Consider the following 10255-nt stretch of genomic DNA (forward strand, 5'->3'; position numbering starts at 1 on the left):
GTCAGTAATGTAATGCACAGAGGTCAGCAGTAGAGGGCAGTAATGTAACGCACAGAGGTCAGCAGTACGGAGGGCAGTAATGTAAGGCACAGAGGTCAGCAGTACAGAGGTCAGTAATGTAATGCACAGAGGTTAGCAGTGTAAGGCAGAAAGAACAGGGACTTACAGTGCACATGGCTGATCTGATTTAGGTGCCCTCTTCTTCTCCTGCCCTTTTCCTCTTCCTCTCCTGATTTATATGCCCTTTTCCTGGTGGTGGTGGTGCTGGTGGGGTGGGGGATAAAGAGATGAATCCTCCATGTTCACAGCTGAAAGCCTCCCTTCAGGTCCCATGCTGCAAAAACTTCGAGCCAGCAAATAGCAGCTGCAGTCTTCCTCCCAGCCTATGAAAGTTGAGGTGGGTGGAGGAAGCTGCAGGTGGCCAGAGTGAAGGGAAGACAGCCGAACTGATTCTTCTCCTCCTAGGTAGTGATGGGCTCGGGCGTGTTCGCAAGCCCCTCGTGCAGAGCCCGCCAGGAAGCCGTCAGCGCGCAGGGCCAATCACAGGCACTGAGACATGTTCCCAGTCCACAGCTGCAGAGATCGGGAAATGTCTTAGTGCCTGTGATTGGCCCTGTGCGCTGACGGCTTCCTGGCGGGCTTAGCATGAGATGCTTGTGAACACGCCCGAGCCCATCACTACTCCTCGGCCGCTCTGTAGCTGCAGCGGCCGTGGAGGAGAAGAATCAGTTTGGCTGTCTTCCCTTCACCCCGGCCAGGGAAGAGAGAGCGATCACCGCAGAAGCAGCGGTAGTTTCACCCCTGTCCCGCGCCCTGCCAACGGCGCACCCCCCTGCCGATTAATTTCCACTCGCCTCCTCGTAAGTTTCACTTGCCAATTGCGAGGGGGCGAGTGGAAATTTTGAGCCCTGCATTAGCACCATTTCCAACTTCAAAATAAAGGAATAGGCCCAACTGCAGGATGTCCAGAAACTGCTGTGATACTTGCTTGAGTTGATAGGTGTTTACAAAAAGCAGATGAAGGTTGAGGTGAGAAAAGGAACTTAGATTAGCCTCGCACACAAGTTCTTCTGGTAAATACTAGAAATGTCACATGACTAATCTGTTATGAGCCATTACCTTATAAGAATCACAGGAGCTGGAGACCCCATGTTCTTAAAGCATATCTAAACCCATGAACAGAAATGTGAGATTCTGCAGCTTACTAGACCTTAGATGCAGGGGTGTACTTAGAAATCACAGGGCTCCATAGCAATATTTTGTATGGGCCCCTGTGATTTCTAGTTACACCTCTTGCAAAGCCCCCTTGAGATCCCACACAGCCTACCTGAGAGTGATCCTGCAGAGCCCACCATAGACTCTCTATGGTGGGCTCTGCAGGTTCCCAGGTGGGCTGGTCACACCTCTGCACACCTCTTACCTTCAGCCCCAATCCGTTGTTGGCCTTCTCCACCACCGGGCCCTGCCTCCTCCACCATCGCCAAGCCCCGCCTCCCCCACTGTTGCCGGGCCCCGCCTCCTCCTATGCTGGCCCAACCGCCCCCTGGCCTCCTCCACCGCAAGCTGCTGACTGGCACTGACTCAGCAGTGGCTGTAAGGAGGAACACACCCCTGCACTGACAGGTTGTCAGTGATCTGGACAGCGGCGTGTTTCTTCTCACAGCTGCCAGTGACAGCCAGTAGGCTGTGATGCCATAGTGACCCAGGCGGCCCACACGGCATCAGGGGGATGCCTTTGTTCCTTGTCCTGGCCCCCCTGTGCCCCGGGCCCCGTAGCGGCTGCCTGGGTCACTATGGCGATAGCTCCGCCACTGCTTAAATATGGTGACTGAATTAGTTTGATTTTTTTCAGGCTTTTCTGCCCTTTACTTTTGTCTGTTGATCCTATCGGTGACACTTCCTTTTCCCCGGGGTGACAACAAGCACTCTCCAAACTTGTTAACATAGGACAAAAAATTTGGCAGGACTAAAGAGCATCTCCCCCTCTCCATTACATAGAAGGGAGGTACTTTGTAGTTCACATTAGAAAATTGCTGAAATGCTGATAACACAGATTGAGATTACAGTTCAGTGCACAGAAAGTTACAAGGACACTAGATTTCTTTGCAATATTTGCAAAAATGTTTTTAGCTTGAGATAAAGAAAAATAAATACATTTCACATCTAAGGACTAGTAAGCACCAATATAATCACATTTGGTTAATATTTAAACAATTAAATCTCAGATTTTTTCTCAGTTTAAACATTGTCACTTTTTGCAAATTCATATTCCAAAAGCAAACTACAATGTCTTTAAAACTGAAGTAACACATTTAAAATAAATGTCCTTTCCAATATGCACTTCAGATTTACATTAAGCTGATGATCTGAAGTTTAGCTGGTGAAACTATCGGAGGGAATTGGTTTAGTCTGAAGAAAATGCTGATGCTACCTTTTTGATTATTGTATTCCATTATTACAGAATTCAAATCAGACAATTCTGAACTGAGCCACGAGGGATATTATATCTGGGGGAAAAGCATTAATCCTAAAAGTGATATACAGAAAAGATCAAAGAAAAAATAAAACAATGACCATGCACAAAACAGCAGTCTGATATTTCTTTTGCTCCAACTTTCAAAATCCTCTCCTGTTTTTTTTTTTTTGCACAATACATATAACTGCACTTTTCTAATGTATTACAGTTTTGATATTCATATTTTGTGTTTATGGGGCATCAAATCAGATTTATACCAATATTATAAATTGAATGGCTTTTATACTGCAGATTTATCCAAGCCCTTCTTGATCCTCTAAAGCAGTGGTGCCCAAACTACAGCCCTTTGATTGCCTTTAATTGGCCCTTTGGTGAATAATTCTTCCTCTACCACAAATGATATGGCACAATTCATCCCGCCTGTGATGGATCACTATTTCTCACACTGACACCAAAGACAGGATACTAGTTCCCACAAACACCAACCACAGGGCACTATTTCTTCTTGTGACACCAATGATGAGACACTAGTCTCCCACTGTCACCAAGGATGGGCTTCTATCCTCCCACTAACACCAAAAACAGGAAAACCATTCCTCCACGGGTGCTAGGTCATTTTTCACTCCCACTGACCACTCAGCTTTTGGCATAGTTTACTCCCACTGATGCTGGGGAACTTTCTACTCCCACTGGTCACAAGCTGGCCCCCTTAAAGTCTAAAGGACACTGAACTGTCCCCTTGGTGTAGAAGTTTGGGGGCTCCTGTCTTAAACAATAAATATAAAGGTGTCAAGAAATACAGGAAAAGACCCTGTCACCAACCTAAAAATATTGCAAGGTAAAGTACAAACAAAATCAAGTGTTTTAGATGCTTACTTGCTGTGTTTTTAATTTTTTTTATTCACTTGCAACATGTCTTTGAGCTTGGCAGAAAATTTGACTGCTTAAAGTGACAATAAAGCCCATCCCCTCCCACTTCCCCAATGCTGCTGTAAGGACTTACCTTAAGTGAAGCCTCTTGATCCGAACACCTTCTTCCTCCCAGTCGTTTTCAGCAGTCCCTCCAGCGCTGGTGCCATTCTCCAATACAGTACAGACTCCTCTTTCTTCCTATCCCACGGAGTTTGTCCGGTGTGCACGCTCACGACTGCATGCATTACTTACACTGTAGCTCTCCTCTTCTCCCCACCGCTAATCTCCATTGCGCATGCGCCCATCCACATCCTCCACGGCCGCTCGAGAAGCTGTTTTCTACAGCCGGGAGAGAGTGGCGGAGACACAGATAATTTTATACCCATTTGGTAACTTTTTTATTTTTTTAAATGTTTTTGCATATATCTACTGCTTGCTAGCAGTAAATATGTAAAAAAATAAAATAAAGACTTTAATACCACTTTATGGCAGAGTCAATTCCTTGACACAGCTGCCTTGCCCATCATAGCCTTTAACTCTGTGGCTAAATACTCTATTTGCTGGCCCAGTTCCTCCAGTGCTCCCTTAAAATCTCTTCATAACTTTTTGTGTAGCTGCCAGAGGAGTAGCCAAGAGGAATATTATAGATTGTCACTGCTGGCATTTGGATGTCTACACAAGGGAGGCTTTTACAGGACAATAGCATGCACAAAATACAATAAATGCAGCTATAATCTTATGGGGAAATATTTTGTTTACATACATGGTCTGAGGACAGGGTCTTTTAAAAGTGGACCTTTAACAGCATACAACTCTGTATGCCGATTTAAAATCATCTTACATTCATTAGCTAGGCAAACATTTTCATTTTACTTACAATTTCTTGTTTTCCACTTCCTGGTTCTCTTTGGCAAAAGTGATTACAATGTGATTACAATGTGCCCAAGTGCTGCATCCTGGGAAGGTTACATCAGAAGAGCATTGCTGGGAAATCTGATCTGTAATCTCATGAGATCTCAGGGAAAGGCATTCTCCTCCCCTGGGATGATGTGCATGCTCATATGTTCTAGTCACATGTGCTAGAGTTCCAGGAAGTAAAGGGAGATGGAATAACCTGCCCTTTGTAAAAATGGCCACAGTGAGAAGAATGGAGAGGAAAAGAAAAACAAGGTATGCAAAGAATGAAAGGCCTGCTATTATCTATAAGTATGTGTTTGTAGATTGTTGTTATTTTGAAGATAAGGGTAAAGTTCCTCTTTAAGTTTATACTCTTGAACTCTTTGCAAAGACTCCCCTGCCCAGCGTGTATGTGTTTCCTGAACAGCAGGGTTAGGCAGCTAATGCAGAATACCACTTTTGTTTATTATTCATTTCCAAGACTTTAGCATTAAAACACTGCAGTAATCATGTTATGTCTCACACATTCTAGTGGAAAACTAGTATGCCAATTGGAAGTAACGACTATAGCTTTGAAATATTTCATGCTGTCAAGGCAGAGCACACAGGCTTCAAGACTACAAAAATAGTAATACTAGTAGAGTATTGTATTGTGTTAGCCTTTGATCAGTGCAAAAAGCTTGGAGTTTAAGTAATAAGGTTTACTGACTTTCTTAGAAGAATAAAAGCAATTGTAGACATAGTGCAGTTAACCTTTGTGCCCCCCTCTCCTGACCTTAACGATCCCACCTTCGCCCTCCGCAGATCTATATTTACTGAGTACACTTACTCAATGTACCCCACCAAACTGCCCCCCCTCACTTCCCGTAGACCATGTCCAAGCATTATTTTATTAATTTACCTTATTCCTGCAGCAGGAAACAGTTTCTATTACTATATGCAACATCATCACCCTACTTGCAAAGTTCATGCAGGAGCAGCTGCTGGTAGTAGAGCTCCTATTGACCTCCTACCCACCCAATCCTAGACCTGTATCTCCCAAGAGCCCTCTCCATACAGTGTGCGGGCAAGCTCAAAAGTAGCAGCAATGTTTTGCTGGGAAAAAAATCTATGTATGCATGTGGAGTAGGACAGAGAAGGGCAAGGATAGGTGGTGATCTGTAGTCTAGCAGACAGGTCTAACAGCACTAGTTTGGATATCATTACAGGAAAGTCAGAGTGTTTACAGCCTTTACTTACTGAATTTCTGGGAATTTATCAACAGGTATTTTTCAGTACTTGCAGAGAGTTAAAGGGATAAAACAGGGAAATGTATTCCAAGATGTACTAAATTAGTTTTTTTGTATTATTTATTGTGCCCTGACATGCATTTTAACTTAAGTTAATAAAAGTTTATCACTTTATCAGACAACAGCAACATTTCTGCAAGGCTACAAATAACAAATGAGTCCAAGACTGTGTAATCAATTTTATGTACCGCTTCATTTAGCCAGTGACATAATGTATAATGACTTACTGATATTTGGCACTTCTCTAGTACTTTAAAACTAGCACTGCAGGCATTGCCTACCTGTTTGCCACCAATGATCCAGCACTGGTACTTTGAAGATTGTTTTGGCCCACTCCAACGTTTCCACGTCACAGCGTTCTCCAGCAACAAACAATGTGCGGAACCTATTAAAAATGAAAAGTAGCACGGCATCAATATTGGTGTAAACAAGGGCATCCAGTTTGCCTCAAAGCCTGAAAATTATTGGGACTTTTTCCATTATCCTGATATTCACTAAAAATAGCTTAAAGCAGAACTCCGGGCAAAACTTTGATTAACCCTTGCAGTGGGGCTACCATCATTTTGGTCTCGGGAGGAAAATAAAGCTGTACTCACCTAAGCCTGTCTCCCTTGGCGTCCTCACATCCTATATACAGTGTACTGTATTTTGATTACTCGAAGACACTGAGATTGCTGCAGCGGAGAGGGAGTAAGGCTGAAATGACCGGTCTGAGAACAAGCTGGCTCTGAGGATTGGGTGAGAATAACTTTTTTTTATCCCTAGACAAAAACGAGTAGTTAACACTTGCAGTGCCGGGATACCCCTACTGCAAGGGTTAATAAAAAGTTTTGCCTGAAGTTCTTCTTTAATGGAAAAGAGTTCTTTAACACATCACAAAATATAGCCCACAAATCATAAAATAGAAACAAATATTCCTATGCGTCTATGCAGCTTTAAAATTGCACGCACCCGCAAAATCGCAAAAAAACTACCATACCCAAAATTGACCTTAGGAGACGCTTTAAAAGCTTTTACCGCTCATCAGTTTAGTGTGATCAGTGATTAATGACCCTAGAGTTATTGCTCTCACTGCGACGTTCGCTGTGATATGCAACATGTGCGGCGTAATAGGCGCAATCGTCGTTTTCGCACATATGCCCACCCGACACATGTTTGTACTCGTGTATTTTTGGGTGGGGACTTTTTAAAAAAAATTGTTTTTTTATTCTTTTTCATGTGTGACTTATATTTTTTTTGCTACTTTCATTTTTTTTTCACTTAACTTTATTGTTATCACATAGAGGGCTAAGAAACCCCCCTATGCGATAGCAAAAATATGTGGCAGGTTCTCTTTATGGAGACATCAGGGGACTCCAAGACCCCTAATGTCACGTAGGGACCCCCAAAGAAGCTGATGAAGCAGAGATCTGCTTCATCAGCTTCTCTCCAGCTTCTGAAGCTGGAGAGTGACACAAGAATGCGGTAGTGATGTAATATACATCACTTCCACATTCTGACAGTGGAGAGGGGACCAGAGGGAGATTGTGTACCGACCTCCCTCTGAACCCTTGTCAGAGAGCCACCATGCTGGTCCCGGGCTCGCACCGGGCACAGCGGAGCCCGGGACCAGCGGGAGGGGGGCGCACCGATCGGCACCCCATACAAGTGATCCGCCGGCTCTATAGCCGGCGGATAGCTTGTAGGTAATCAGGCATCGCTGCCTGTTTTTACATTTTGGTCACGCGAGTGGGCGGGGCTAACAGGCCTTTTTTACACGACCTGTTACATCTAGGAAGCTCCCGGCCGGACGTTTTTTTAGATCTATTCACATATACATATTGTAATGGTATGTTTGGAAGTTTAACAGGCATTCTACTTCCAACCCCTATTAATAACATTTTATTAAAACAGTAGAATCAGATTATATTTTGCCAAAATATGAAACTAGAATTAGACGGAACATAAAATTTAAATAAAAATACAATTGCAGCCTATGTAACAGTTTAACAATCTTTTTGTAGGTTTTGCATGTTTTGAATAATATTCTTCAAATGATTGATGACTTTACTAAAGTAAAAAGCAAATAAAATGTATTTTCTTTTTATGTCTGCAGTCACCATGGCTACATCTCTGACAACCTGTGCATAAAACTAACTCCCTAGAACATTAATTCTAGTAACATTATGCCCCTTGGACATTCTTTGGAAGAACACTGGTTGAAATTGGTACTTTTTTTGGGACCAAATACGTTGAGCAGGCTGTAATGGTTTTTTATTAAAGTGTAGACATAGCTCAGTTTAAACATGCTTTTGCAAAGGTCACAATCAAGGTTGTATACAACATCTCACAACATATCCTGTTATGAGGACTCTCATAATGTGGAACATAATGAAGTAAGCATGAATTACTGTACCATTTCCAGCAGTATATTTGTAAAAGCCTGCTGTGAGGACGCTTCCAGGAATCTTGTGCCCCAGCTGATTAGTGCTGAAGATTCCTTTACCACTGTAATTATGCAAACATCAATTGATATGATGCTTTATTTAGGATACTTGCCTTATAGCAAGACTTGACTTGCTCCTAAAGGGCAAATGTTCATGCCAAGACCAAAAATATGCAGCAAGAGCTTAATCCAATATCACATTAACATATATTAAGATACTAAATATCTCAGACACAAGCTAATGTAACTTAAATATTTGCGGATGGACTTATTTCACAGCGTACTTGGCCAGAAATCTCTATTCAACTATACATTCTGACACATGATTAACTTGGTTAAATATGTTGATGTACAATGTATTACAGAATATAACACGTTTTAGTTAAAGAAATAAGGAATTTACTTTCAGATTTGTTTTTTGTTTCACTAGATAATAGTAATAATGGTAACAGCCTTTGTATTAGATATACCATGTCACATTTATAAAATGTGTTAATTGGTAACTGCAGTTTTGGATCAGATCCTCTTTCTGCCAGTATCCCCATTACCTTTAAAAAAAAAAAAAGTCCTCATGGGTTTTGTATACAGCCTACTACAGCCTTTTGTGATGAAGCTGCCACCAGGAGTACATTCTTGGAAGATAGTGGACTGTGTCGGCCAATAGCCTATCTACCAGCAGTGAGATGCTAGCACTCAGTAGCAGCCTTCTCAGCACCAAATTAGGGTGTACAACACCTAGATGGTGCAGGATTCTGAATAGGAAACACACAACCTTTTTTTCAGTATAGGAACAAAGGTAGATAAGATCTGGAATGAAAATGCAGTTCTTTAGAACCTATTACTTAAGCATTTCTAAACACTGAACAATATCTTAGGTGTCATGTGTAAAATTATAGTTTTCCATCTATGGACCCTTCTGGTCCTCTTTAGACCTCTTCAGGCTGTCCAGTGCTAGGAAAGAACTTGTAATCCAGGATGGATTTTCTCATTTTTGGCTAACACATTTGTATTTAGAGAATGAGTATTCTTAAGAACAACAGAGCAGCACCTAGGTCTCCTGACTACTGACCCCCCCCCCCCCCCCCCCGAGTCTACTTATTCCACTTGTGTAGCGTGTTATGCGGTCATTTCCATAAAAATGAAACCTACTTTGTTAAAGGGTACTTCTTCCCCAAAGCGGCCTCAGGATCTTGCTGACGTATGGCTCTAATTGCAGTCGGTGCAGTAAACATGGCTGCTACGCCATGATCTGATAGCACACGGAAATATGCAGAAGCATCTGGTGTTCCAACTGGCTTTCCCTGTGGACAGTTATTTTAAGAATATTAGAGGAAATGCATCGAGATAACAGTACCAACAGATTTCAGTGAAAGACGTCCAGAGTCTGTTTTTTGTAACATGCAGTTGCAAAACAAATATCACATTAATACAATTATCTCCCAAGATGATTTTCATTAGAATAGAATATTAACCTCTGCGTCATACATGCTTTAATTTTCAGTAGGTATATTAAAGATTTACCACTCCAGGAGAGTCAAATCATTTACAATATTACCTTGTTCTCTTAAAATACCCTTCCTTTGTTATTTTATCATTATTTAGTAAATATATTGTTACATTAAACAATGTTTTTACTTGTATGGGGATAACCAGTTTTCCTTATTAGAGATAAGTGGCAAGCTATTACAGTTCATTATAGTAAGGTCTTACTTTATGATATAGCCAAGAGGTTTTTTTGTACAAAAAAATATATAAAACATTTTAAATTGCTATGCAAGCCATATTATCATTTCATGTTATTAAACATTATCTTTCCATTTCGAATCTGCAGCTGCTGTAATTTTGCAAGATGGTTAAATGTTTAAATACAACGTGGCAACCTGCCCCCAGAAATGTCACGTCCTGCTTGTGTGATTTCCCCATAAGTCTGCAGCGACATAAGACATAACATTTTAGGCATTTTTTTGTTTATTTTTTTTGTAAGATGCTTGCTAACACTTGTCTACTTCTAAAGAGATGCAGACACAGAACACTGAGATTTACTCAGGTGTATACAATGCAGAGCAGGGCTGAAAAGGCTAATCGATTAAATCGACAATAAATCGATGACTAGTTGGTAACTATTCTCATTATCGGTTAGTTGGTTGGGAGGCAAGGGGAGAGAGAAAGGGGGGAGGGAGAGAGAAAGAGAGAGAGAAAGAAAGGGGGGAGAGAGAGAGAGAAAGGGGGGAGAGAGAGAGAGAGAAGGGGGAGAGA

The 10255-nt window shown here is 41.9% G+C and overlaps 1 protein-coding gene across 1 annotated transcript in view; it reads right to left on the minus strand.

Annotated features, from left to right (window-relative positions):
• Positions 1–10255, minus strand: part of ACSS3 (acyl-CoA synthetase short-chain family member 3) — a 100779-nt gene that overhangs the window by 25419 nt on the left and 65105 nt on the right. The window contains exons 9-10 of the mRNA XM_018552914.1: positions 9149–9300; positions 5856–5959 (exon numbers count right to left, since the gene is read on the minus strand). Of these exons, the coding sequence (XP_018408416.1) occupies positions 5856–5959; positions 9149–9300 (256 nt within the window). The remainder of the gene's footprint in view (positions 1–5855; positions 5960–9148; positions 9301–10255) is intronic.

This window comes from Nanorana parkeri, unplaced genomic scaffold, assembly GCF_000935625.1.
Source record: "Nanorana parkeri isolate BGI_ZX_2015 unplaced genomic scaffold, ASM93562v1 scaffold101, whole genome shotgun sequence".
NCBI lineage: Eukaryota > Metazoa > Chordata > Amphibia > Anura > Dicroglossidae > Nanorana > Nanorana parkeri.